The sequence below is a fragment of the Oenanthe melanoleuca genome, chromosome 3 (assembly GCF_029582105.1).
Source record: "Oenanthe melanoleuca isolate GR-GAL-2019-014 chromosome 3, OMel1.0, whole genome shotgun sequence".
NCBI classification, from domain to species: Eukaryota; Metazoa; Chordata; class Aves; order Passeriformes; family Muscicapidae; genus Oenanthe; species Oenanthe melanoleuca.
The window spans coordinates 48,747,039-48,772,040 of NC_079336.1; the positions used below are offsets into that span (position 1 = coordinate 48,747,039).

The 25,002-nt window shown below is 38.8% G+C and overlaps 1 protein-coding gene across 1 annotated transcript in view; it reads left to right on the forward strand.

The window, feature by feature from the left end:
• The window catches only part of CLVS2 (clavesin 2), a 55,357-nt gene extending 30,685 nt beyond the window's left edge, over positions 1–24,672 (forward strand). The window contains exons 3-5 of the mRNA XM_056488597.1: positions 9,045–9,155; positions 11,665–11,885; positions 16,482–24,672. Coding sequence (XP_056344572.1) covers positions 9,045–9,155; positions 11,665–11,885; positions 16,482–16,569 — 420 coding nt within the window. The 3' untranslated portion in view covers positions 16,570–24,672. The remainder of the gene's footprint in view (positions 1–9,044; positions 9,156–11,664; positions 11,886–16,481) is intronic.
• The last annotated feature ends 330 nt before the right edge of the window (positions 24,673–25,002 follow it).

Here is a 25,002-nt window from a genome sequence, read left to right on the forward strand (position 1 = left end):
TGCCACTGAAAAGAGCCTGGCTCCAGCTTTTTACACCCTCCCTTAAGGTGTTTATGTACATTGCTGAGATTCCCCTGAGTTTTCTCTCCTCCACGCTGGACCTTCCCAGCTCTCTCAGTCTCTGTCCATATGAGATGCTCCAATCCCTGAGTCGTTTTCCTGGCCCTTTGCCAGTCCAGTATGGCTCTGTCTGCTTTGTACTGGGAAGCCCAGCCCTGGACCCCACATTCCAGACTGTTTCAGGGTTGAGTTATTTTCTCTGTGGGTATCCATGTGATGTGAACTGAGGCTACTGTTGTTTTCTCTTGCTAAGAATACATTCATGTGAGTTCCACTTTTGTCTTAGCAGGAAGACATCTGCATTTCTGGTTTTGATCTCCCAGCTCCTTGTACATGAATTTTCAAGAGTTTCAAAAGTGTGGTTTTAGGAGAGATCCTACCATCACATTTCTGCATTGCTGGCATACCCTGATAGCACAGCAAACAGACTAGCCTTGCCCTAGATATGTATGGTAAAACATGCAACTATTTATTTTCCCAGTTGTTGTGAATCTGGTTTTTACTGGTAGGTTTCCTCCATAGAAGCTAGCACAGAGATACTCATGATTATATGACTTTACAAAGACAAGGGGTTGATGTTTGAAGTTAGAATTCAACAACAGTGATTTAGGGGCCTCTAGAGTAATAACTTGAATGACAGTTCTCCCTCAAACAATATTGAAATTGCCTGGACTCCCTGGCACATATTGCATGTGTGTACCACCAGCAGTTGCTCAGGAGTGCAGAAGAAGAGGGAAGCTGAAGTGGAGTTAGCATGTAGGAAATCATATCTTTTCAAGCACCTTTGAAAAGATAAAGTGTAGCTGTGCAGTTCAGACTAAGGCTTTCTTAAAAGCTGAAAGGCTGAAATAAATCTTCATTCTGTACTATGACAAAGATATTTGAACACTTTTTGGAACTGGAAATAGATTCATCCTGTGGGGAACTGACCTCTTGAAACTATGTGTGCTGTATAGTTCATGATACCTCTGCTCTTAATAAAATATAATACTTATTAATGGATCTCAAGTCAGTTATTCAGTTTCATCAGTAATTTAAAGCTTAATTATGCTGCATTCTAGATCTCAGTGGCTGTTCTCAGCTGATTTTTCTTAAATCACTATCACTCCAATTTTACAGTTCAGTTCAATTCTCAGGACTGTGATTTGCATGGAGTGACAGATTAGAATTGGATGGCTAAAATGATTATGGCTTTTAGTGCTTACTGCAGTGATGGAGATTGATTCCTCATAGTATGAGGAAACACATGGCTCATGAAATAACTCTTGAAACTCTATACTTTTCAATTTATTGTATTGTTGTAAATTGAAACTTACAAAGGGCTAATCCAATTTTAATGCATCTTGTCTGAAACTGAGAGTTACATTTTTGGAGGAAATTTGAATGATAAAATTGTAGGCAGCAGTTTAGAAGTTCTCCATTTCCAGGGAAGAAAAAGTGAATATTATGGTAGGAGAAATGGTGTCTTTCAACTCAGTGACTTACTGGCACTAGATAGCTATACAGTGGTATTTCAAAACATGCATTTTTGCCTCTGTGCAGGATCTTTCTTTGCCTTATAGATCTGCAGACCTGTGCACCCCATTGCCTGGACAGGTTCAGATTAGCTTCTTGCAAATTTTGGCAGAAGTCAGTCCTGAACTGAAAATCCTTAGGCTGGGTCTGGTCCTAGGAGATTATCAGCTGGATTGATATGTGAAGTCACATGGAAGAGATAAGATTTGGTATTTATTTACCCTATTTGAGTTTAGGTCTGTAAAATCAGTCTTGAGATGTGACTGTAAAACATGAGTCCTCCATGCAGGAATACTTGCTATTTTTCTTTCCCTACCTTCCAGTAATTGATAATTGATAATTTTGATAAGGGGGCTAGAGAGGGAATAAGATAAATGTTTTTCTCTTGTGCATCACAGTAGTATCTTGATATCTCTCTCTGAATTACTTTTTAATTTAATCTCTTCTGTTCCTCACTTTTACCTTATTACTGTGGTTTCTGCCTTACCTTATTTCTTTCAATCCTCATCTTAACATTATCCTAAAATATGCCTTCATTGCCAGGTGCTGTTTAACCTCCCCATATTTGAAAGTGATCAGGACAAGGAAGGGGGTGGTGTTTGGTAGCTCCTCTTTGAAATGACCTCAAGCCTGTGGGAAGCTTTCTGCATGATGAAAAGCATCCTGACAGTAATCCTGTGGTCAGCAGTTTGGCAGAGACCAGGGGCTCTTTGGACAGCCTCACTGACAGAAAGAGGGTGACTTCAGGACGAGGGTGGTACAAGTTGAGATGCTGGTGGGGCACTTCAGCTCTTGCTGTGCAGTCCCTGGCCAAAGACTTCTGACTTCAGGAACTGGAGTATGGAATCCTTTGTGAACAGTAATTTTCCACATTATTTTTGTTGCACCAGTATTATGAAAGTATTGCTACTGTATTTATGCACAGCAGTTTGCAGTATAGGGTTTTTTTCTCTTTGTCTGTAATCTTAATCTAATAAGACATTCACAAACTGCCTGGAAAGCAGACTTTTTTTTCCCCTTATGGCAATTTTCATAGAATAAATCACCATCTGATAATTGTCTATTGTAAAGAATAATTTTCATCACAGGGTAGAAAACAGAATAGAAGAACCTACTTCTACCCTCCTTCTTACTCTTCTTCTGGCTTTGCTAATTTGGAAAATAGCTGGCTGTAAAAATTTTTGGGTTCCTTTCCCCCTTTTTAATATCCCACATTCCAAAGGAAGTGTTAGAAAAGAGGCAGCACTGATTGTTGAAAACAGTATTGTTCTTGAAAAACAGAATTTTTCATTTCTTCTTTAAAATTAAAGCTTTCATTTTCAAGTTTTAAACTAAACAAATAGGCCAAGAACCAATGTTCAAAATGCCAAGTCCCCATTAAAACAAAGAAAAATTTTCTAAAGAATTTCACAATTTCTAATGAAAACTTGAAAAAAAAAAGAGGTTAAAACCTATTGAAGGTAATTTGCAGAGACATAAAGTAATTTCAAATTAAAATGAAGGTTCTACACAAAATACTTTCTTTATCAAGCCCACCTAATTAAAAATTGAGAGTGATATAATCCCTTTATCCAAACAGTGAAAGCACAAAATCTGTGTAGGTTTTAAATTTTATTATATTTATATATAAACATACAGACACATATGGTCAAATGACTTTTAAATCCCACCTAATGAATTTAAACAATATATAATTTTTATGAGTAGCATATTGAAATGAAAGGTGGAACACTATTTGAAATTAAAACAGATACTCCAATAAAAAAGCAATATTCTCACTGGATGGATACAATCTCTCTTCTCATTTCATTCAACTTAACATATTTCTATATGAGCTGTAAGATAAAATGACTAATAGAAATGAAAAGGACTGCCAAAAGTCAAATTACTTCACTGGGAGCTTCTTAGCAAAAATGACAACATCCAGTTCTAGATAATTAAATCTTGTTTTGCAGGAATGTCAGTGAATGATGTTAATTTGCCTTTAGGTACTGTGCTTTTGGTTGAACAGAGTAACAAAAATTTATTTGGGCACTTTTTGTTTGTCTTAGAAATTGCTCAACATTGTATAATAAAAATGAAAAGCTTAGACTGGGAGAGAACAGTTTAGTCTTACAGAGGGAAATCACTAGTGCAGCTGTTCCAGGGGTCAAACAAAATTTCACCACCTGAGACTTTTCTTTTTCTGAGCCTTAAAGAGCCTTAACAAAGAGGTGCAAATGGAAAGTCTCCTGTTGTTTGGCAACCTGAAGCTTAGCTTCTTCAGAATTTACTAATTTTCTTAGAATGAGTTAGGGTGCTGGCAGGTGTTGGTCCCTGCCAGTCTTGTTGCATGTTTGGTAATTCAAAGTTGCCTACCAGCTTCCAATCTAGTTGTGTTCCTGGTCAGCTTTCTCTCTTTGTTTCAGTGCCAGCATTGTCCTTTGTTTTGAAAGGTTCTTTCCTCACCTGTCATTTATTCTCTCTAGTGTGTTTAGCATATATTTCCTTTAAAGAAATCCAACCCAAATTCTTTAGGATGCCAAAGATTCACTTTCCAGTCTCCTCATCATCCAGTCCTCACCCCTGGTTCCAGTCACACCTTGAGCATAGGTGATCAGTATTGACATAAAAGTTAGTTTGCTTTGAGGCATTGCAAGTACTCATATTGTAGATGGATGCTGGCAGGAAGTTTGGCATTAAAAATGCCTTGTTCTTTCCTACCTTTGTTGAAAGTTACAGTTTGGTAGCAGGATGGAAGTGGTTTCCTGATGTAGGTGGCAGTGATTCTTGGTTCCTCTGGTAGTTCAGCTCTTGGATACTAAGAATGTGAACTATTCCTTCTAGCTAGAGCCTTTTCTTTCCATGAGTTTCCATAGTCTTCTCTATAACAAAATTAAGTTTAGTTATGATGCATTTTGTAGCAGATAGAATGTTTCAGTTTCTTTCTAGTGGAGCCTTCTATTATAAAGATACTATTTTGGTTCATCATCATAATTTTTTTTCTCCCTGAAGTGCTTGGCTTTTCGGAAAAGCTAAAGGAGGACTAATGTATTATCTTAAGCAATAAGTCTTTAAGTTAAGTTTTTAATAGTTTCATATACTTTCTTTGAACTTGCAATTTTTGTTATGAAGACACAGCTGTTGCAGTTGTGACTTTGTAACCTCTTGTTGTCTGCAGATGCTACAGCTGAATCCATCAGAGCACTCAAGTGCAGCCTTAAGTAAAGGGTGTGAGCATATTCATTATGTTTGTCTAGACTGTCCTTTGAAGGACGTCTCTAGACTGTCCACAAAAACAATTTCACTGCACGTAAGGACAGCAAACCCTCAAAAATAACCCCAGAGCACACATCCCATGCACTCTTTCAGTGTTAATATGTGGCAGGGTGTCCAGACAGTCTGCTGTAGATGTGCAGCATACTTTTAAAAGCTCTGATAGCAATGGGCTGCCAAAGCACCTGTGGGCACACAGTGGTCTCAGCAGTTTCCAAGACTACACTTCTAAAAGCTGTGCAAACAAATTTGATTGCAGTCCTGAGTTCAGCTAGGAGGGCTGCTTCATGAAAAGTAGGCTTCAAAGATTTAAATGTAGACATGCTCAAGGAGTGAAAAATGCTGTGGCCTTCCAGAAGTTCTTTGATTTTTGGCATTTGGTAAAGATAAAAAGATGGGTCATTTTTATGATATGGTAACAGTCCTGACACCATTAAAAAGACTCACATTGGTTTTCAGTAGGAATTTGGCACTTTCCTCTCATGTTGAAAATTTCATATACTGGTTTTGCAGTTACTACCTGTGCTGTAAGAGTTCCTGCTGGCCCAAGGGGAGCAGAGGACCCTCTGTGAGACCCTGAGAGCTGGCTCAGGTGATGGCTGAGCCCAGCACAGGGAGGAATGTGCTGTCTGGCAAGTGGAAACCTGGCTTCTTAGTGTGTGCCAAGAGTGGTAGCAGGCAACAGCAGCTGGGTCCTTGGAGAGAAAGCTTGCAAAGATAGTTTTTATAAATTATGTTTGGCAGAGAGATTAAAATTGCTGTGCTGTGAGTCCACAGAACATTTCACCAGAGATGGAGACCCAGTGAGGGGCTGTTCTGGTCATTCCCCAGTGCTGCAGGCAGCAGTGCAGGGGTGTGCCCCTTCCTTGGCAGCCCACTGTTAGTTGTATTTGCAAGCCTTGTATCAGAGTCTGTGGTCTCTGATGATAGCTGCCTGCTTGTCTGTGTCTATGGCATAGCCATGTCACAGACTGTGCTCATCAGAGACAAGCAAAAGTTTTTGCTGCTGAAACAGAGGTTATGTGAAGGGTGAATGTGAAGAAAAATCCACCCACTGTGTATACACAATTAGTTATTTTTTGCAGATTTATTACTTTTCCAGTCAGAAGCACAGCTCACTTTACATCTAATCTCAATTTCTTACTCTTTTCTGCCAAGAGATTCCTTTTACTTAGAATGTGATTCATGGTTTACAGGCTCATCTGTTGAAGTACAGTATGTCTGCAGAGGCAGTTGTGGCTGCCACCGTGCTCGTAACCTAATCTGCATAAAACCCCAGAAGAATCAGTGATTTGAAAGAAATTCCTGCCTGCTGTTGGTGTAGGTTGACCATCTGTCTGGCAAATCCCCATGTGGAAATCAGGTATATCTGAGAAGAGCAAGGCAACCTTCTGACACCTGTTTCTCTAGCAGATGTAGTTGCTTATTCTGCTTTTTTATTTTTTCAGCAGGTGCTTTTGAGGTTTGCTTTTGGATCTGCTTTCAGCAGCTTTTGAATGTTAGTCTAAGCACTGTGTACAATGCAGGATCATTCTGACCAAATCACCCTTTCTGTTTCTGGCACAATTTTTTTGTGGTCCTAACTACACCTTAGGAAGTGCTTCTGAATCTGGGCACCTCGGTTCAGTCACAGAGACTGATAAATACCTATCTTCTTTAGTTCCAGAAAATGCCTTCAGAATTTCTGAGAAACACTGAAACTGGCTTTTAAGATCAGGTGAGGATCATTCCACATATATTCGTGATCCTCCATGTAAATGGTTTCCAAGAGGCAGGAGAAGATAGTAGGTGTGTCAAAGGGGTACTTTTCAAGGACAATCCTTTTGTGTGCTAGAAATTTTATATCTTTACAAAGATACAGAGCATTCTGAGGCCACATTAGAATACAAATGCTGTTGGCAGTCTGCTCTGAATCTGTGTTTGTACATGTCAGTTTGCCTATTGAGATCTTATTCACCAGGTGTCCTCAGTTTCTGGGTGGCCCTCAGCTCTGCTGAGATTTCTGCAGAGTGGGTGCTCTCTTGTGCATGGTTTGCAGCATGGAGCACCAGATTTCTTTGCTGGAGAACCAGCCCTGATAATCCAAATAAATACAACCTTCTGTAGATGAATTGTATGTCCTCTAAGTAAAGGTTAAGGTGTCATCCATGATTTATCCTTCCTAATGGATTTGTTGGATCACTATGATACAACCATAATTTACTACCTTTTGCACATCATAGCTGTGTCCTCAGAAAGGTGTTTGTGGATTTACAGGGTGAATTACCTGTCAAATTATCAACCATCCTGTTTGACATTTAGTTAGAGGCGACAGGAATTGGGCATTTAGCAGAATGAGGCTTCTGCAGCAATCTTTCAATAGGATTATTTTCTTTCAAAGCTGCTGTTAATCAAAAGTTTCTGGAGAAAAGCTGCAAAACAGACCACAGACCATTGATTACATTGGCTGTTGTGCTCTGGCCAGCCAGATGAGAGTGGTGTGTGTTGTGCTTGTCATCCTCACTGTAAATTATTGTCAAGGTACTGGCTCCTTGAAGGAAAATCCAGCAAGTTGTTTCAATTTGAAGGCAACAGGTGCCTTGCTGAAAAGAGCTCCTGGGTTTGGTGTGCCTGACAGGATGTGAATGGATCCTTGGAGAGAGTCTGTGATTTGCACTTTGTTATTCCCACAGATCTAAACACGTTCACAGAACTAGAGAGATTCTGTGGATATGCAGGCAGTTGAACTTTTTCAAAGTGTATTCCTATCTGGAAACATTTAATTAAAGATTTCCTTCCTGCAGTTTCTGCCTTGCTTTTGTGACAGTTCTTGATTGGCTGGAGCAGTTTATAATTCTTTTATTGGCCATTTTGTTGGTGTGTGCTGTATGACCCTATGCTTCAAGTGATGCTTTGCAGATTACACTGAAGCTGCTGGGTGCTTCCATAGGGCTTTCCAGAGAAGGCAAAATAAGTCTATTTGCACAAAGCACCATGTTAGACCATTTGATTGCCTCCTTTTGAGCCTTTGATCCCAGTGGCACAGACCTGAAGTTGCCTTTATTGCATCCACCCAGGAGGAGGAAAAGAGGAGGAAGAGGAGGAGGTGTAGCTGGAAAGGATGTCCTTGTTTGTTGCCTGTATGGTCAAACAGGAGCTGCTGCTGCTGCTGTGAGAAACCTGATTTTGGTCTAAGTGACTACCCTGGCTGCCTGTGCTGTGTCACCTGTTGATTTAAGCTTCAAATGAAAGCCATTAATTTAGTAAGTCTGGGTGACTAAGAGAAGGTTCTTCACTGAGGAGGTTTCTGACATAAGCCAGCAAAAGGGGACATGCATCAACTGCACCTGTTTACACCTCTTTCCTCCTTGCTCAGTGGAGCACCTCTAGGAAACATAAGAGCTGGCTTATTGTTTGTGCATATGATGAACCAGGCAAAGACAAAATGAGGACAACACAAGGAATTTGGCAGTTGTATTCCAGGACAGAGTTGCTGCCCTCCTCAAACTGCCAAACCCTCTGGCATATTCTCTCGACTTAGAAATTGAAAATGCATATCAGAATCTTTTCCTAGTGTGTTATCTGCCCCTTGTGATTTTCAGCAAGTAAAAAAGAAAAACCATTTCTTCATTACAGATATGCTATCCTTACATTTGAGTTCCCAGAAGGCCTCTGACTATGTGACAAGAATTACTGTCATGGATATTGCATAACAGTTTATGCATAATGTTTAGTGCAGCCTCAGTTTTATGAAATATGGGTAATGTTGGAGACATTTTGAATAGTAGTTTAGAGTTACACTTTCTTTTTAAGGTGGAGATGAGGGACATTTTTAGTGACACTCTTCAATGACACTAGAAGAGTTGAGATTGTTACTATTAAAATGAATAAAATGCATAGAAGTGGGAAAAGAGAAAAATACATTGCATAGATAGATTATGGGCAAATCATAAATGTTTAAAGCATTTCTGGAGGCTAGAGGCCTTTATTTGAATAGCAAAGCTATCTCAGCACACATCCTCCACACTTACTCTGTCCAAGGTGTGTTGCTCCTTGGTGTGGAAGGTTGGAGCACAGCTGAGAGGACACAGTTTTGAATAATCTTTCTTCTTGTTAAAGGTTTTTTATTAAGATGAAGGCATTCGGGGGACAAAAAAAGAAGAAAGTATGTGATGCATGTGCTCCATATGTTAAGAACTGGCTCAAATAGTGTGTATTTATTTTGTGACACACAGGACAGCTTTCCAGCTCGGTTTGGAGGAATACATTTCGTCAATCAGCCGTGGTATATCCATGCCCTGTACACAGTTATCCGGCCCTTCCTGAAGGAGAAGACACGAAAAAGGGTATTCTTCTTTTTAACTGTCCATTTCCTCGCAGTTGTCATCAGCAGATGCATCATACTCTAATAAAGTAGATTAACCTGAGATATCAGCTTGCTATTAGTGGAAAATGTTTAAATATATCTGTGTTGTAAAGGGTACCTTCAGCTGTTTTAGAAACTTATGCAACATTATCCTTTAAGGACACAGTCAAGCGGTGCACTTAAGTGTATTTTAAAATGCAAGCATATGTTTGCTCCTGGGGGTTATATAAAAAAATATTGCCAACATTACAGTTTCTATTAAGATTGTATTCAATTCCATTCTGTTTAATTTCTGTTAAAATTATTTATGTCTTCCTTTTAAAAACAGAGTTAGTGACTACAAAGTCCTTTCCTAGTGTGATTTCCTTGACATTAGCATGAGCTAAAATACCCAGCTGGCATCTAGTAGTATTAGTTTGCAAATACTAATTTGAATGAAAGCCAATGAAAGGGAATTTGTGTGCATGCATCTGTGCATAAGCATGAGCAGCCTCTGAGATGTTTCTGAATTTGTACCATTTGCATCAGTGCAATTAAATTAGAGCTTGGTGGTGATAGCAATAGAATGATATTATTTCTCTAACAGGAACTTTGTCATCCAGGAAAGCACAATCAACATCATGTACAGCAGCACTGCAAAGAACATGATGATTTTTTTTTTTTTTTAATGGAATCAGCTTCCTAAGCAGCTCTGTATTTTTTTCTCCTCAAACACACTCTGCAAGGCCACAATGATCCTTGGTGTTGAGCTGATTTTTTACTGACAGATTATGCTTGAGAGGCCTCTGGTATCTAGAGATTTTGAACTATAGATCACAAAGCCCTTTATGTAATATCTGTTATAAATATGTAAATGAAGCCCCATTTTGCAGGATTCAGTTGCACTCTGTTGACTGCAGCTTCTGCAGAGAACATTGTAGTGCCAGATATGTCTGAGGCCTTTTCAAGTGCTGCCTGTGCATAACTAGGGAGTAAAGTGCAGCTCATAGGAGTGTTACAGCATTAAAAATAAGTGACAAGGCAGTTGAACACAGAGGCTTATCAGTTAGCATCTAAATTTTTATTCAGACACCTGAATCAATGGCATATATTTTCAGAAATGCTGACTTTTTACAACTGTTTTTTGTCAATACTGAATGCCTATAAAAAGTAGTCAGGTGGTTAAATATTGATTTACAGTTCTAAACTTAGTGTCAAAATGTGAAAGTTATGACCAGCACATGAAATTTAAAATCAGCTTTAAAGAAATGGTTAGATGCAGAGCAAATGATTGGGAAAAAAACCCCAAACCTAAGAGAAATCTCTTTAGATTTGTTTTTTAAATTTAGGCTTATTATTTATCCATTATTTTTATCCTGAATTATTATGTATTTTTTTAATTTATCATGTCTATTTGAAACTGATAGTTGTATTCAGATAAATGCAGTACTAGGCTATATATAAAAACCATTGCTAAGAATTACTTAGCTGTAAAGGCACCATAAAGCTAATAACTTTCACCATCAATAAATGTTATTTCACAAAAGGATAAATTCCTTTCTGAGATGGAAGAAAATCACTGGTTTTGCACAGTCATATTAATTTTCCTGGGTCCACAGCTGACTGGAAGGTGGTCTGAAGTAAGCAATGAAACACAAGCTTATATTTTGATCTTTGTCTTTCTGTCTTTTGAATTTAACTCTTATAAATTATGCTAAAGCTATAGCCAGAGGAGTCACTGCAAGGTGAATTGGAATGGGAAAGATCTCTGAGGGGAAACACTAAAGTTAAACATGAACATAAATACAAGCATTCATATCACCTTGTACTAATACACAGATATATTAAACTAAAGTATATATGAACATCATTTTACCAAAACATTGATGCAAAATATAAAATAGTCCATCAGCTGTTCCCTCTGTGATATCACAGGGATTATTTCTGTTATTACTCACTTCATTGTATTGTCAAGTATAAATGGCAGTTACCGGTATGACTAGATTAAGGAAGAAAATACTTCCAACACTGTTATCATTACACTGAACAATTTGTCTTATTTATAGAACTCATGTTTGCATGCTGAAAGTCAATATATATTCCTTGTTACATATGGTGATATTATATTTATTTATTTATTATAGCCTTAATTTATTCACTTAATTCACAGAATTAGGGAGAGGAATTGTCAAGAGGTTAACAAGGCAGCTTGTCTATCTAATGTTCTGTCCATCTAGCTACCAAACACCCCCTAAGTTCTTACCCCCCCTAAATCCCTTTCCCTGCAAACATTTTAAGTTATTTATGCTGTAATCACTTTGGTGATTTATGAACATGGTATGACCATTCTTAAGGCAGAGGTGATGTGTGCCTTCCTCTGCACCTCTGCTAGCCCAACACAACCAGAATGTTTCAATTGAACAAAAATCCTCCTAACAATGATGATGCCATTTGGGCTTTGATGTTTTTTGGTGATGCCCCTGTGTTTTTACCTGCATGTGTACTTACAGATATTCCTGCACGGTAACAACCTCAACAGCCTGCATCAGCTCATCCACCCTGAGATCCTGCCTTCAGAGTTTGGAGGAATGTTGCCCCCCTATGACATGGGGACGTGGGCAAGAACACTGCTGGACCATGAGTATGACGATGACAGTGAATGCAATGCGGACTCCTACAGCACTCCTGCAAAGGATATAGAAAAGGACCTCTCTCCCAAATCCATGAAAAGGTGAGGTAAAGGTACTACTGTTTTCTAGTATTGCCATGAGGTTAACATTTGCCTTCTTCCTGCTTTATGAAGCTGTAGGTAGTTCAGTCTATTATATAGGAAGACCATAGGTTTTTGGGTTTTTTTCCCCTTTTCTTAAACAGATCAGCGTTGATGAGAGATCATGGCCTCGATTATTACCCATGTGAGTTCTGAACTCAGTGCAGCTGATTATTTCTGTGGTGCCATATAGGTTGTGTACACAGCACTGTCTTTGGAATAAGCTGTCTCACCTCAGCCTACAGTATTTATTAGGGAAACAGTGCTAGCTGGAGTGAGCCTCCATGCAGAGGGTAAATTTGGGCCAGTTATCTTTCTGAGTGGTGATGTTAGCTATTATATTCCTCCATCTCATAGCCCACTGCCTGGTACCCACCAGCCTGTTGGTGCCAGGACATTTACAACATCTGAACCAACAGTGGCTGCATGCCTGAGAAAATATGAAGAGAACCAGTATCAAAATAAGTGCCAGTTGTTATACTCTAGTCTGGCAAACATCCTGGCATTCTGATATTCTTCTCTTTGAAAATGTACAGTGTTATTGCTTGCTGTTTTTTACCATTCAGAATAAAGTATAGGAAGAGCTTGATTACCTCTCCAGTAACTATGGAAGCAGTGAGGTCATTAGCTTGGAAGGGATGAATCTGATTCCAGCTTGTCAGGGCAGTAAGAGAGAAAAAGGTAAAGATTACAACTGTGATAGAAAAGGTAGCAGAAGGGCAGCAGAAAGGGTAGCAAAAGTCAGAATGCAGCTCATAAGGGGCAGGCCTAGCAATGGATCAAAGAAGAACAAACAAGGCAGAAACCAATATATAAAGCCATTAAAATTAAGTTAGGATATGCTAGGCTGGGAACCCAGTTTCAGGAGACAGCATATGAGGGAAAAGGGAAAAGAAACTCTGGAAGCAGATCAAACAGGATAAAATATTTCCAGATTTCTCAGCCAGGAAGATGATTTTGGCTGGAAAATATTGCCTAGACTGGGAAGGACAGTGTGGTTTAAAAGGGAGATATTTTTGTGGAAACAGAGGCGACAAAATAAGATTGCTATAGAAAATAAAAAAAGAAAAAAGCAATAAAGTTTAAGGATTTTGTGTTGAAAAAAACCTCCACTCTATAGAAAGTGGGAAATAGCAAGAAACTGGATAGAAATGAGCTAGGATATAAAGCTAAAAAATATTCTGAAACTATATGATGGGTGCTGGAATGGCTGCAAACCTGGTCTCAAATTCTCAGTGAGGGAGTTTTGGCCATAAATTCCCAGAGCCTCCAAAATCCCCAATGCCCAGATATATGAAGCTAGAATTGTGTCACTAACACAAGTAATGGAGAAAATGGAACGGAGAAAAAGACCCAGAAAAGGAGGAAGGTGAGCAATACACTTATATATGATTTGCCCATACCACAAGAATTATAAGACAATAGAGAAGCTATCTTAAACAGAAGGATGGAATTAAGGAACTTAAATGGAGAAGTCTTTCTGCTGCAAAATGGTTTTGTGAGAGTAAATAACTTCATCCAAAAGTGCAACAAAAAAATTATGGGAAGGGCTGTGGCAAGTCCTTTTGGAGCAGCCTGTTTGGAGCAGTTTTCCAGATTGTCTCAAGCAAGCCTATTATCAAGTGGAAAAGCAGTGAGTTGACCAGATTCTTAACTCTTTTTAAAATAACTTTTATTCTCATTTAACTTGTTATTGAAAACTCTTTTCATACTGTACTACACTTCAGTATAAGCTTCAAATCGACATTCTTTCAGTCTGGGTGAACTAACAAAGTAGGAGACCTAGTGCAGAAAATAAACATATTGAAATCTGTATTTAGATAATATTATGCTAAAATTTCTTCACCTTCTATGCATTATTTCTCAGTTAGCATGCCTCCAGCATCTGCTGGAATCCTTGTTCCTGCTGCTGGACATAAAAAGTACTAAGTAGACTTACTGTGCTAATGCTAAGACTGACAGAAAGTCCCAAGACTTCAGTGCATTAAGTGCACAGACTCTGTTAAAACACAGAAAACAGATAAACTGTATTTCATTCAAAATTAAATTAAACTTAGTTTCAGCAACCGATGGGTTGTTTCTCTCAGTTTAAACCCACAGTCAGTATATGTTAGCACAGAGGATTTTTAGCATATAGAAAAACTACTAAGGCAATTAAAAATCTTTGCTTAGAACAAATTTCACGAGCATCTAGCAGATCTCCAACAATTATTTTATTTAATTTAGCTTACCATTTTAAAATTAGATCTTCCAGATCTCCTTGAAATTTGGATGACCTTACCTTTGGATGACGGGGAGGGAGGATGATGGAGATAAGGAGGTAGCACAGACCCCTGGGGAGAATTTGTTTAGGTCATCTGGCTACATTGCAGCTGTACATCTCAGCAGTCAGGTTAGCCTGTGGCTGTGCTCACCCGTGGCTGTCATCCTGAGGCACCCAGCTGGAGACCTGCATCCTCTTGTCTCCTAACCCAGCAGGGCAGATGCTCGTGTTGATAAACTTTGCAGAGGAGCTGTGCTTTGGTTCCTCACCTCTGCAGTGGGACTTGGTGCATAACTCTGTAGAATAACTCTGTCCCACTGTGTTTTCTCAGAAAGTATTCAGTAATGTTAGTAAAGTTATTTGGGAGATGTAGGTAGAAGAGAAGGAGCTATAGACTTAATGCTTTTCCTTTCACATACCTTCATTTGTGAATTGCTGCTCAGTGGGATGACACATGAGAGAAAATTTTGGTTTAAAACTGAGCACAAACTATTTCTCCTCCTTCAAGGCATTTGGGCATCTGAGCTTACAAACCATAGATCAGGATTTGTGCAGTTCAGCATTCACACCTTGGCATTGGGGGTTTTGGAGGCCCTGGGAATTTATGGCCAAAACTTCCTCACTGGTAATTGGAGGCCAGGTTTGCTGCCACCCCAGCTCCCTTTCAGCTTTCCCCAGATGAGAACTGGAAATCCTGTCTGCTCAGTCACTGGCAGCTGAGGAGAAGGCTCAGTTTTAGCACTTACATCCAGTTGGCAAACCTTTGAAGTTCATTTGCTTTCACAGCAATTTTTATCATGATGAACTGGATTTTCCATGAGTGCAGCTTCCCACCAGCAAATTTTCAATCAGCTTTGCACTGGCACGGTATCCTGTGAAGATTTTAAAAAAGCCTTTTTAATTCAGTGGTTTAGTTTTCTGCCTGAGGAGCTGACTGGTGTTCAGGATGAGTATTATTGTACACTCTTAATTAAAAAAGTTTAAGTTATGCTTATCACAAGAGAGATGATCATATTTTTAAAGCTAATTTTCTTGATTTTTAGTATTAGTATGAGAATGGGATAAATATTATTAGAAAATATCCTTTTTTTTAAAGTTTTCACCTAGGCTTTGAGTCAGATGTTTCTTGTGTTTTTTTAAGTTTTCTTTAGATTTTTTTGAGAAAGACCTAATTAGCTTTATTCATTGGTTTCACTGGATGATGCCAGTTTATAAGGGGGGGGGATTGACTCCATATGCTTATCTTAGGAAAGGTTAGAATTTGTAAAGGTTTTTCTCTGCACTGTAGTCCTCTAAATGGCCAAATCTGTAGTAATCCTGCAGGCACAGTGTGCTTCCACTGATCAAAAATAGATGCCTGCACTGGAGAGATGTACACATGCTCTTTAGTCATCTCAAATCTTCTTTACAGAAAGAAAGAGAAGTAGGCATTTCCTCCATGAGATTTTTCTCACTAAAGGAAACATCTAACAAAGGTTGCATTTACTGTGCCCCAGAAGTGGCTACTTTTTGATGAGCTGAGCCATAGCTGATGTGAGACCCCATTTTAACACCCCAGGCTTTGTTTTCAATGGAACATTTTGATTTTGCTGGAGACTTGGTTTTCCTCTTTGTCCATCACATATGGCTGTTTCAGGGGACCAGTACCATGTTATGCTTCTAGGCTGAATCAGAGAATCTAGAGAACTTTTACAATCATCACTGAATTTGCCCTGATCATCCTTCCCTGCCCTTTTCAGTTGAGCTGAAAAGTGAGTTTGACACATTTTTCCGCTGCTCCAGAAATCCTGCTAGCTATGGCATTATTCCTAGGTTTGGCTTAGGATCTCACACTGTTGAATTAAGATGCTATTCAGAAAGGAGCAACTTGTGCTTCCAGCTAACACATCCTGCTAATTGCAGTGTGTGATTAGCCAGCTGAGTGGCTGAATTGTACCTTCTTTGCCAGCACAGGGTTGTATAACCTTCTGGAGAGACAGTCAGTCATTGCTGAGGACAGCTTAGTTTGCTCTTGTGTATGGAGGATATTCCCTGCCTCATGATTTCACTGAAGAGAGGATCCACTTTATTTCACCTTTTGCTCCTATCTTCACAGCTCAGCACTGAGCCCTTTAAAGCCCTGCTATCCCTCCATGAGGGTATTTCCTGATGATTTGCAATGGTCAGATGCTTGGGTAATGCTGAGCCCTTATTTTTAAGCCCTGACAGAAATTAAAATAAACAAAAGAAAGCTGAGGTTTACCCTCATTTGTCTTGATCTAGAAATGTCAAATAAACATGTTGTCCCTCTGCAGGTCTCAGTCAGTTGTGGATCCTGGGGTGCTGAAACGCATGGATAAGAATGAGGAAGAAAACATGCAGCCTTTGCTTTCGCTTGACTAACAATTTTTGAGCACTGGACATGAACTGAGGTGGAAGGCATTGCCTCTCAGCAACAAGCAAGTCATTGGGAAAGAGTGTAACATCTGGAATCCTATTTTACTCACGTTAATGTAGCATATTGGCAGCAGGTGTTACTATTCTGCCTGAATTCTGGATGCCCTTTGGTGAAAAAGAAGTGGAGAAAAAAAAAAAAAGAAAATTAAATAAAAAAGAAAAGGAATCAATAATTTATTCTGTAAGTGCCAACTTGTTTGTAAATACAATATAATCCTCCAATTTTACTTTGTAAGTTATGGTAAACAAGTGCTATGGAAATGAGTGACTATTAAATATGTCAGTGAAGTGCACCATAAAAAAGAGAAGAAAATGTGTGTGTTCTCACATGTACACGCACACATGCACAGAGAGAAATGTACTGAACAAAGAAAAATATCAAAGCCAATTAAATGTTGTCCTTCCCATGGGAAGCCAACTGGTACATTGACTACTGGATTTTTTCTGCAATGCTCACATAGTGTGGTAAGATAAAGAGGGAATATAAGTACTTGGGAGATGCTGTAATTAGTGGAACGTGTCACAGCTGCAGGAATTGGTTTCTCAAATAACACTGGGGTTTAGGATTGTGATTTAGCACAAACCATGTGCATTGTGAGAAAGATCACAGGTGAACTGGAACCAACTCTTGGATAGCATTGTCGTTTAGCTGTATGGGACTCTGAGGTTTCTTCCTAACCTTTCATTCACACAGGTAACCTGGCTTGGTACCATAACCTGAGTGTTGTAATGTGGGACACACTGGAGTTACTTCTCTTGCATTTTGGGTGCACATCAAGAATTTTTCCAGAACTCTGTTCTCCCTTGGAGTGAGACATTAGTCCTCTAAATACAGTATAATAACCAGTATCTGAAAGTAAAGCCTGGCAGCAGAGGTTGATCACTGAATCCTGTGTATTGGGAGACTGGATACATATATATATATATTTTTACCAATCTCTGACAAGCATACAAGGTGACATTGTTAGATAAGTATATTTCATTGAAGGTTTATACAAGAAATCATACTTATTCAATGTACTTAGATATATTATAGATTGTATATTGAGACACTGTCATTATTAATATAGTAAAACTTTCCATAGATCAACAGCATCCCACTCCAAGCAAGTGAATAAGTTGTAGTCTCAGCCTATAGTTTAGGACACCTTTGTTTTGGTTGTAGTGTAACTGTATATCCTGAACATGTGCCATAATAGAGAAATACATTTTACCTCAAAAGGGCAACAGGTTTCACTAGGGGCTGGGTAAATCAGCTGAAACATAGGGGCTCTGTTATCTCTGTGAGCTGGCTGATGTGTGTGCAGCCTGTGGTATGCTGAGGCGAGAATGTAGTTTCTTATTAGGACTTAAATCGACAGTCAAAGTGGGGAGACACACAGGGTGCCCATCAAGAAATATGAATAATTAGAGGTATTGTAAGAACATGTTCAGGCAGTGCAGGGATTAGTTAAGAAAACTAATTCACAGGGGAGGTGATAGCTCACAGCAACCCTGCCTCCCAAGTTCTAGAGTTTAAAACATTTCTTCCATCACTTCAGCCATCAGTGAAGTTTCAAAGTTGCTGGTTGTAGGTCACCTCTTCTCATCCAGGATGATTACAGCTGTAAGATTTGGTAGGCTGAGATGAGTTAAGTGCAGAGAGTGAAAACTTGAAAGTCTTGTCTCGAGTTTAGCTGTAACTCCTGTGGTGGCAGCTTCAGCCTTTCTCAGGGCTGAGACGACTCTGACTCTTCCAGCATCACCCTTGATTAGCCCAGGCAACACACAGATAAAGCTTTCCTACTTCACAGGTCATTAGCAGCACTGGCAAATAGTGTATGCCCTAATACACCATCACCTTGCAGGAACTTGTCTGAACAACTCACTGCCTTTCTGCTTTTCTAATTCTGCTTTCATGGTAGGGGTTAGGAAATGCAGAGAGGAAAGATACGGAGCCTGAACTTCTTATCAGTCTGTCCTACAAGTTGTCAGTAGTAGAAACTGTCCTAATGCTACTTCTGTGGTTTGAGAGACTTGAAAAAATGATCAGTTCTTATGTGCTATTTTATTCAGTTCTGTTTTTTCACATTCCTTGTAATATCATGCTGTATAAGTGAGATGTGTCTCCAGTACTCGCATAAGTGCCATTTTTGAATGTACATTATATATTTCCACACTTCTGGTTAGTAGAATAGTATATTGTCATAGTTATGATTTAAAAATTCTTATCCGATAAAACTAAAACATCAGTAGAAATTTTCTCCTTATAAGGGCTTCAGTATTTAGTCAGTACTCCACATGTATACAAGCTGTGACACAGTGGTGATCAAAATTTTCATGGATCCTTTTAGATACATGGTCCAGAGTGGTGTAAGACAGCAGAATGCTGATTTCAGAGTACACCACCTGTCTAATAAAAAAATGCAAATCTGTTCCACTGTGTAAAGCTTAAAATTTGTTTTGAAGCTTATGAATTTTTGTTTGAAAATCCTTTATTTATGCACTTAACTGTAATTTATGTAATAGTTTCTGATGTCTGATTTCGGTTTTAAGGTAATGAGTATTAATACATTCTTTCCAAAAAATGAGAGTTGGATATATTATAATTTTGTGTAACTGGGACCTTATTATCTAGCAAGAGCAAAATAGCTTTTTCAATAAGATTCTCTCTGTTGAAGAGTTGGGCTACAGGTCTTCTTGGCTGCAGCTTTTATTTCACTGAAGCAAATTCTGACAGTGGTAACTGCAGTTGTGACATTGGAAAAGAATATGGAAATGGGTAAGAGAAATAAATATACTTTACCTGCTCTCAGTATTCTTTGAAGACATTTCTCTTTTACATATCAGGGTACATAAAGGGTTCCGCCTTTCTTGTAGAAAATCTTTATAGGTAGTTCAATTTTTATTAGATGAATTTGGACTGAAAACTTTTTCCAATCTTTATTACCATAGGAATTGCAGTCTAATTTTTATAGCAGAATTGAAGTGCTAAAAACAGAATGCACATGCTTGGGAGGAACTCCTCTTAATTTCTTACCTTTCTTGTGTATTGGGTAGAATAAAACCTTCTTGTAATCACGCATGCTGAGATGCATATAAAATATCCTGCAATATGAGGAACTTAGTGGAGAATCTTGATATACCTGTCCAACTATGTAAACAAAAGGAGGATTAAAAAAAAGTGTAAAAATTGATCATTTGGGGCCTTTGATAAGATCTAAAAATATCGTCGTACTTCTCCAAGACACAAATGTTTAAAAATATATGGAAAAGTTATGGAAAATTCCATGACCAAAACCTCCTTGTAATCAGAGATATCAATAGACTTTTGGCTTTGTAGAGACAGGTAATCAGACCCACTAAGCTCCAGCAAATACACAGACTCCCTCCCAATAGTTATTAGTTGTAAAATAGCTTGAGATGTCTTTACAGGAATGTAAATTTACTGTATAGCATATTTAAAAAGATGTTTTGCACTCTAGAAACATGCTATGCCTAGTCACAAACTGAACACAGAATTAAGGAAAAGAGGAGTAAAAGGGACCTCCAGAGGTCACTGATATGTGGAAGAGCAGATCCACTTTAATGTTGCTCTCAAATGTTTTAGCTCAGTACCTTGCATGGAATGCTCTTTGTATTATTTAATCACAGTCACAGCCAAGCCTAAGCACACTACCTGACAAAATTGTAACCTGACAGTATTTTGTTCATGCCTTTTATTATTTTCCTCTTCTGTCTGGGAAATTAAAGTTTGTCAAGCACCATAAGAACTGCCCTTAGCATTACTTGGAAAACACTTTGCAATAAGCTTTGGTCATATCCCTGTTATTATACGGTTTTGTTGTGATTATCAATGTATGTATTTGTCAAGTATTTTTATAAAGTCATGTTTGAAAGAGCATGCAAGAGAGAAAAACCAAAATCAGTCAGGCTTCAGGATTTTATTTAGAATATTAAAATAGGATTTTAGGGGGATACTGTTTTTAGATTTTATAATTTTTAATTGTGTCCGGAGAATATTTTGCTGTGCTATTGGCAGTGTGGGGTTCCAAGACAAATTTGGTAGATAAATATCAATATGAAAGACAAGAGCAAAGGTCTCAAAGGATTGTACTGAAAAGAACACTTAATCACATGGCTAGCTGGATCAGGTCCCTCTAAAGAAAGGTATTTTGTAAGTAGCCTGTGTGTGTGTGTACTTCTGGTGCTGAGAATAGTTCTTTTGTCCACAAGCTTCAAAACATTCTATAAAATTGAGAAAAATAATAGTTATCCCATTTCTCAGGTAGTAAAGCAAGAACTCAGCGAGTTAGAGACATATCTCAATGGAAAACATTTTTCTATATGGAAAAGATGACACTTTGATCACTCAGTCTGATTTTAACTGAAGGAGAGAAAATAATGTGTCCCTATTTTGTGTAAGAAATCGATTCACTTATGCCTGGTTACTTTAGAACACTTTACCATGAGACCTTTGAACTGAGGGTGATCTGCTTCCCTGTGGAGTTAAATCTGAATGCACATTTAACCATTTCTGCTGAGGGGATGGCAAAAATGTGTATGTCCCCCAAATGAAATGCTCTTCTTCCCTGTCTGTTGTTGGGAAAAAAAGGTAGTTTAATCCAAATGTCAGGGAAGAAACAAGATACTTACCTCCCATTAACTATACAAGGAACATCAGCATTTTGTTTAGAGGCATGCTCAGGTGACCCCAAATGAAAGTGCAAGCCAGGTAGGCAGAATCCCACATCCTGTATTGCCTTGTAACTTTGAATGATCCTGTGTCAAAAGTCTGTATTTAGCAGATTGAATTCCTGTCAGACTGGATTTCAGCTTTCAGTTGTGCAGGAATTTTTTTCCTATCAGCTTTTGGGATCTTAATAAGTTTCCTTCATAAGGGTCTGTTGGCAAAAAATGGCATTGACCCCTGTTGGATTGCAGGGTTTCCAGAGTGGTTTTGTTGTTAAAAAATAACAGCTTGTGCAGGGCTGTGCAGTGGTGAAGTTGAAACATGGGTCAGAAGTTCCCACTATTTTGTCACTCCTCCTCCTGCGTGTTAGCTGCTTTGATTGATAAAAGACTGTTAACACTTGCATGATATGAATTTAAAAACAGAGAAAAAAGAGGTTTCTGCAGTGAGTTCAAAATCTGAATTGATCAGCTATTACTGTAGAATCCAGGGGATGGGGGGCACTGCTCACAGGTGTAATAGAGAGACCTCCAAAGGAAGGTGCTGATAATTCCTTATGGGACACATTTTGTTAAAGTGTGGCCAAAGTATTTTGACTGCACGGACAGTGGTCAGCTCAATCTGTTCTCTCTGAATAAGTGGCTTACAGAAAGTCCTCTTTGATAAAGGTATGACAAAGCATCCTTTTGCAGAGAATTCACTTCCAGAGAATTGACATATCTGTCATTTTGCAGTAGACAAATGGCAGGAGTTAATTAGGATTTTTATTTGATATGGAAATGCTGCTGTGATTCCTTAAAGAGGCTGCTGTATCATCAGCAACAAACAGCAGTGCCTAAAGGCAGGCATCTCAAATCAGGTCCCTTGGTTAATAAAAATTTAAGAGCAGAAAAAATCAAGGGAAGAGATTATAGAAAATGATAAAACACAATAATTAAAAAATCAAAACAGAAGCAAGTTTGCAGCAGAAAGCTGTGTGAATGTGATAGAATTTGCATTAACACTTCCAGGAAATTAATCAGTAGGCTATTATGATCCCTCTACATTATGAGCAGAGTTTCCATTTTTCACATGGTCTACCATCTATGGCCACGATGGAGTTTCCCAAATCTTTAGAAAATGAGCTACCATGTAAAATGGTAGGTGCTGTAGCTGAGCTTGTAAACATGATTTAAGTAGTCAGAACATGACAGCAGAGCCTCACCTGTAGAGGGTCCCAGGAATATGAGGAGTGCTGTATCCTGCCCTGGAAGGCCATGGAAGCCATGGAAGGAGAGAATGAAAGGAACCCTATGTCTGTGAGGAAAGGTGGCAGGAGAGAGAACAACATTAGGGATTTGGAGTGAACTGGTTAGCCATTTTAACAGTGAGGGAGGCTTTCACCTGCTCCTACAAACCCCATGACGCATCTGTCATCAGCAAGGAGAGATAACGTTTCTCACTTTCCCACACAAGCTCAGTTTCAGTATATTTAAACCTGATGCATTTGCTAAACCTGAAGTGCCTCTGGTGCTGCTGTTTCCACGGTAGCTCCCAGGATGTGGCTACCATGTGGCATGCAGAAGCTGAAAGGGTAGAGCCCCCCCAGCCTGTCCATTGGAAAAGAAGGGAGGGACATATTCTGCTGCAGAGAAAATTTGGTGGGAGAATTCAGCACTTGCTCAAGTGACAGCCTGCCTTGCCCTGGCATCAGTGTCTGCTCTGTGGGAAGCTGTGAGTGGAAGTGGTGAGATTCCCAAATCTCCCCTGGGAACCTTGGTGTCTTGTGCTAATTATGCAGCCTTCGAGCTGTGGCGGGTGATCTGTGTCCCGTGTCTCTAAACACTGCTGCTGGTGATGTTAATTGTAGCCATTAGTCACCCAGAGCAGAGATGATTTAAAGGAAACTGACAACTTTAAGCATTGCACTTAATGCCTAAGAATATTAAATTGGTGATTGTTACAAGTCATGCCCAAGATTATGATAACTTAAAGACTTCCAGGGTTTGGTTGCATTGTATCCTTGGTGGCACTTAGTGTATTATCACTTTCCTGTAAGTATGGTTGTCCTTGAGGCTCACATGCATCTTTGATGCAGCAAAGGTAGAAGGAATTAAATAGTAAAAAATGTCATTTTCAAGATATGGATGTATTCAGAGGGACACATTTGGATTACCTGACACTGTTAAAAAATAGTTTTGCAGTCTGCTAGTGTTCAGCTTGAGAATAATGACTCTTTTAAATAATTTGCTTCTTACAGCTCTTTCACCCTGTAGATAGCTGTGTGAAATGTGTTCTGCAAAACATTCCCAGCTTTTTATCCCTTCTCTTACCCTCTTGTGTTCTACAGCAACCTGTCTTCTGTGTGTACTTTATTCCATGAATAACAGAAGAAAACTGTAAAAAAACCCCAACTCACTGATAATCTGCGGACTAGATCTTGAGGATCAGTATTTTAAATATTCCCCTTGTATAAATCTCTGGTTAACTGCGTGAGATGGAAAATGAGACCAAGGCCAACCACATCATAGGGGAATACAAAATGAATGATTCTGGCTAGGAGTGTAGATGAAACAGCTCCTGTGATTTAAGATGTTACCTTCCCTGACTGTTGTCACTCTTCACGTAGAAACTACTGCCCCAACATTTAATCCACATGTTGTGGCAGTACTCATGTCCCAGTGAAGGCTGTGCACAAATCATGTTGACTTTGTTGATTCTGCACTCATGAAAATACAAAACCACTCACATTATCTATTAATACAGCTCTGTTATGAGAATAATGATTAACAGCTAGTCATGGTGACATCTAAAATTGCAGATTGGCAATCTGTGCCTTAAGGCTCTTGTGATCTGTAGCACTTGCATAGCAGTAACTACTGAATAATGTTCTTTTTGCATGCAGCAATCTACTTTGGAGCCTTATGGAAAATATTATAGCACCATATCAAAATTCAAAATTAAATTACAGGAGTAATTTACAAACAGTGCTTGTATCCTCAGGATAAAATTTGTTTGTTTCTCAGTTTAGTACTGTTAGGACTCAGGGGGTCTGAGATTTGTAAAGCCAGGACAAGTTTATTAATCATGTTCTTTCTCTGTAAAGTTTCAATAACTATTCTCTTTTCACGACTTGTTGTCAGTTTGAATTTTATTCTTGGACCTAGTGAAATGGTTAATTTTGGTCTGTTGTGTTCTAACCTAAAGTCTGAAGGTAAAGCAACTTTGTGAAACATCACTCTTTATATTGTATATTTAAATATCATCGGTTCTCTGTGATCAATGGGCTGCTTTGGAGAGTGCTACTACTTTAAATCATCATTGGTTATTGAGGAAGAATGACATTCTGTTAAATAAAATATGACCAAATGAAAATTAAAATACATATATATTTTCGTGTTTGTACATGGGAGTGTTTGTCTGGCTTCCTTGTGCTAAAACATGTATGGAAGACATTAACAAGATGAATTGCATTTTTTTTTTACCAAGTGGTATGTCAGCAGAAAAGTCTGGTAAAACTGACTGTCTCTTTCCACCCATGAGTAAGTTTTAGAGTTAACATATTTCACATTTACAATACCATTTTGAACGGTCTCTTGGAAGTCAAAAAAAGCTCATTTCCCGCTCCAAGAAAATTCCTACTCTCCTGCCTCTAGGCTTCACCTGTACTGTGTTCCCTAGCATCATCTTGCGTTCACTGACTTTTCGTGCCACATCAGGGATTAGCT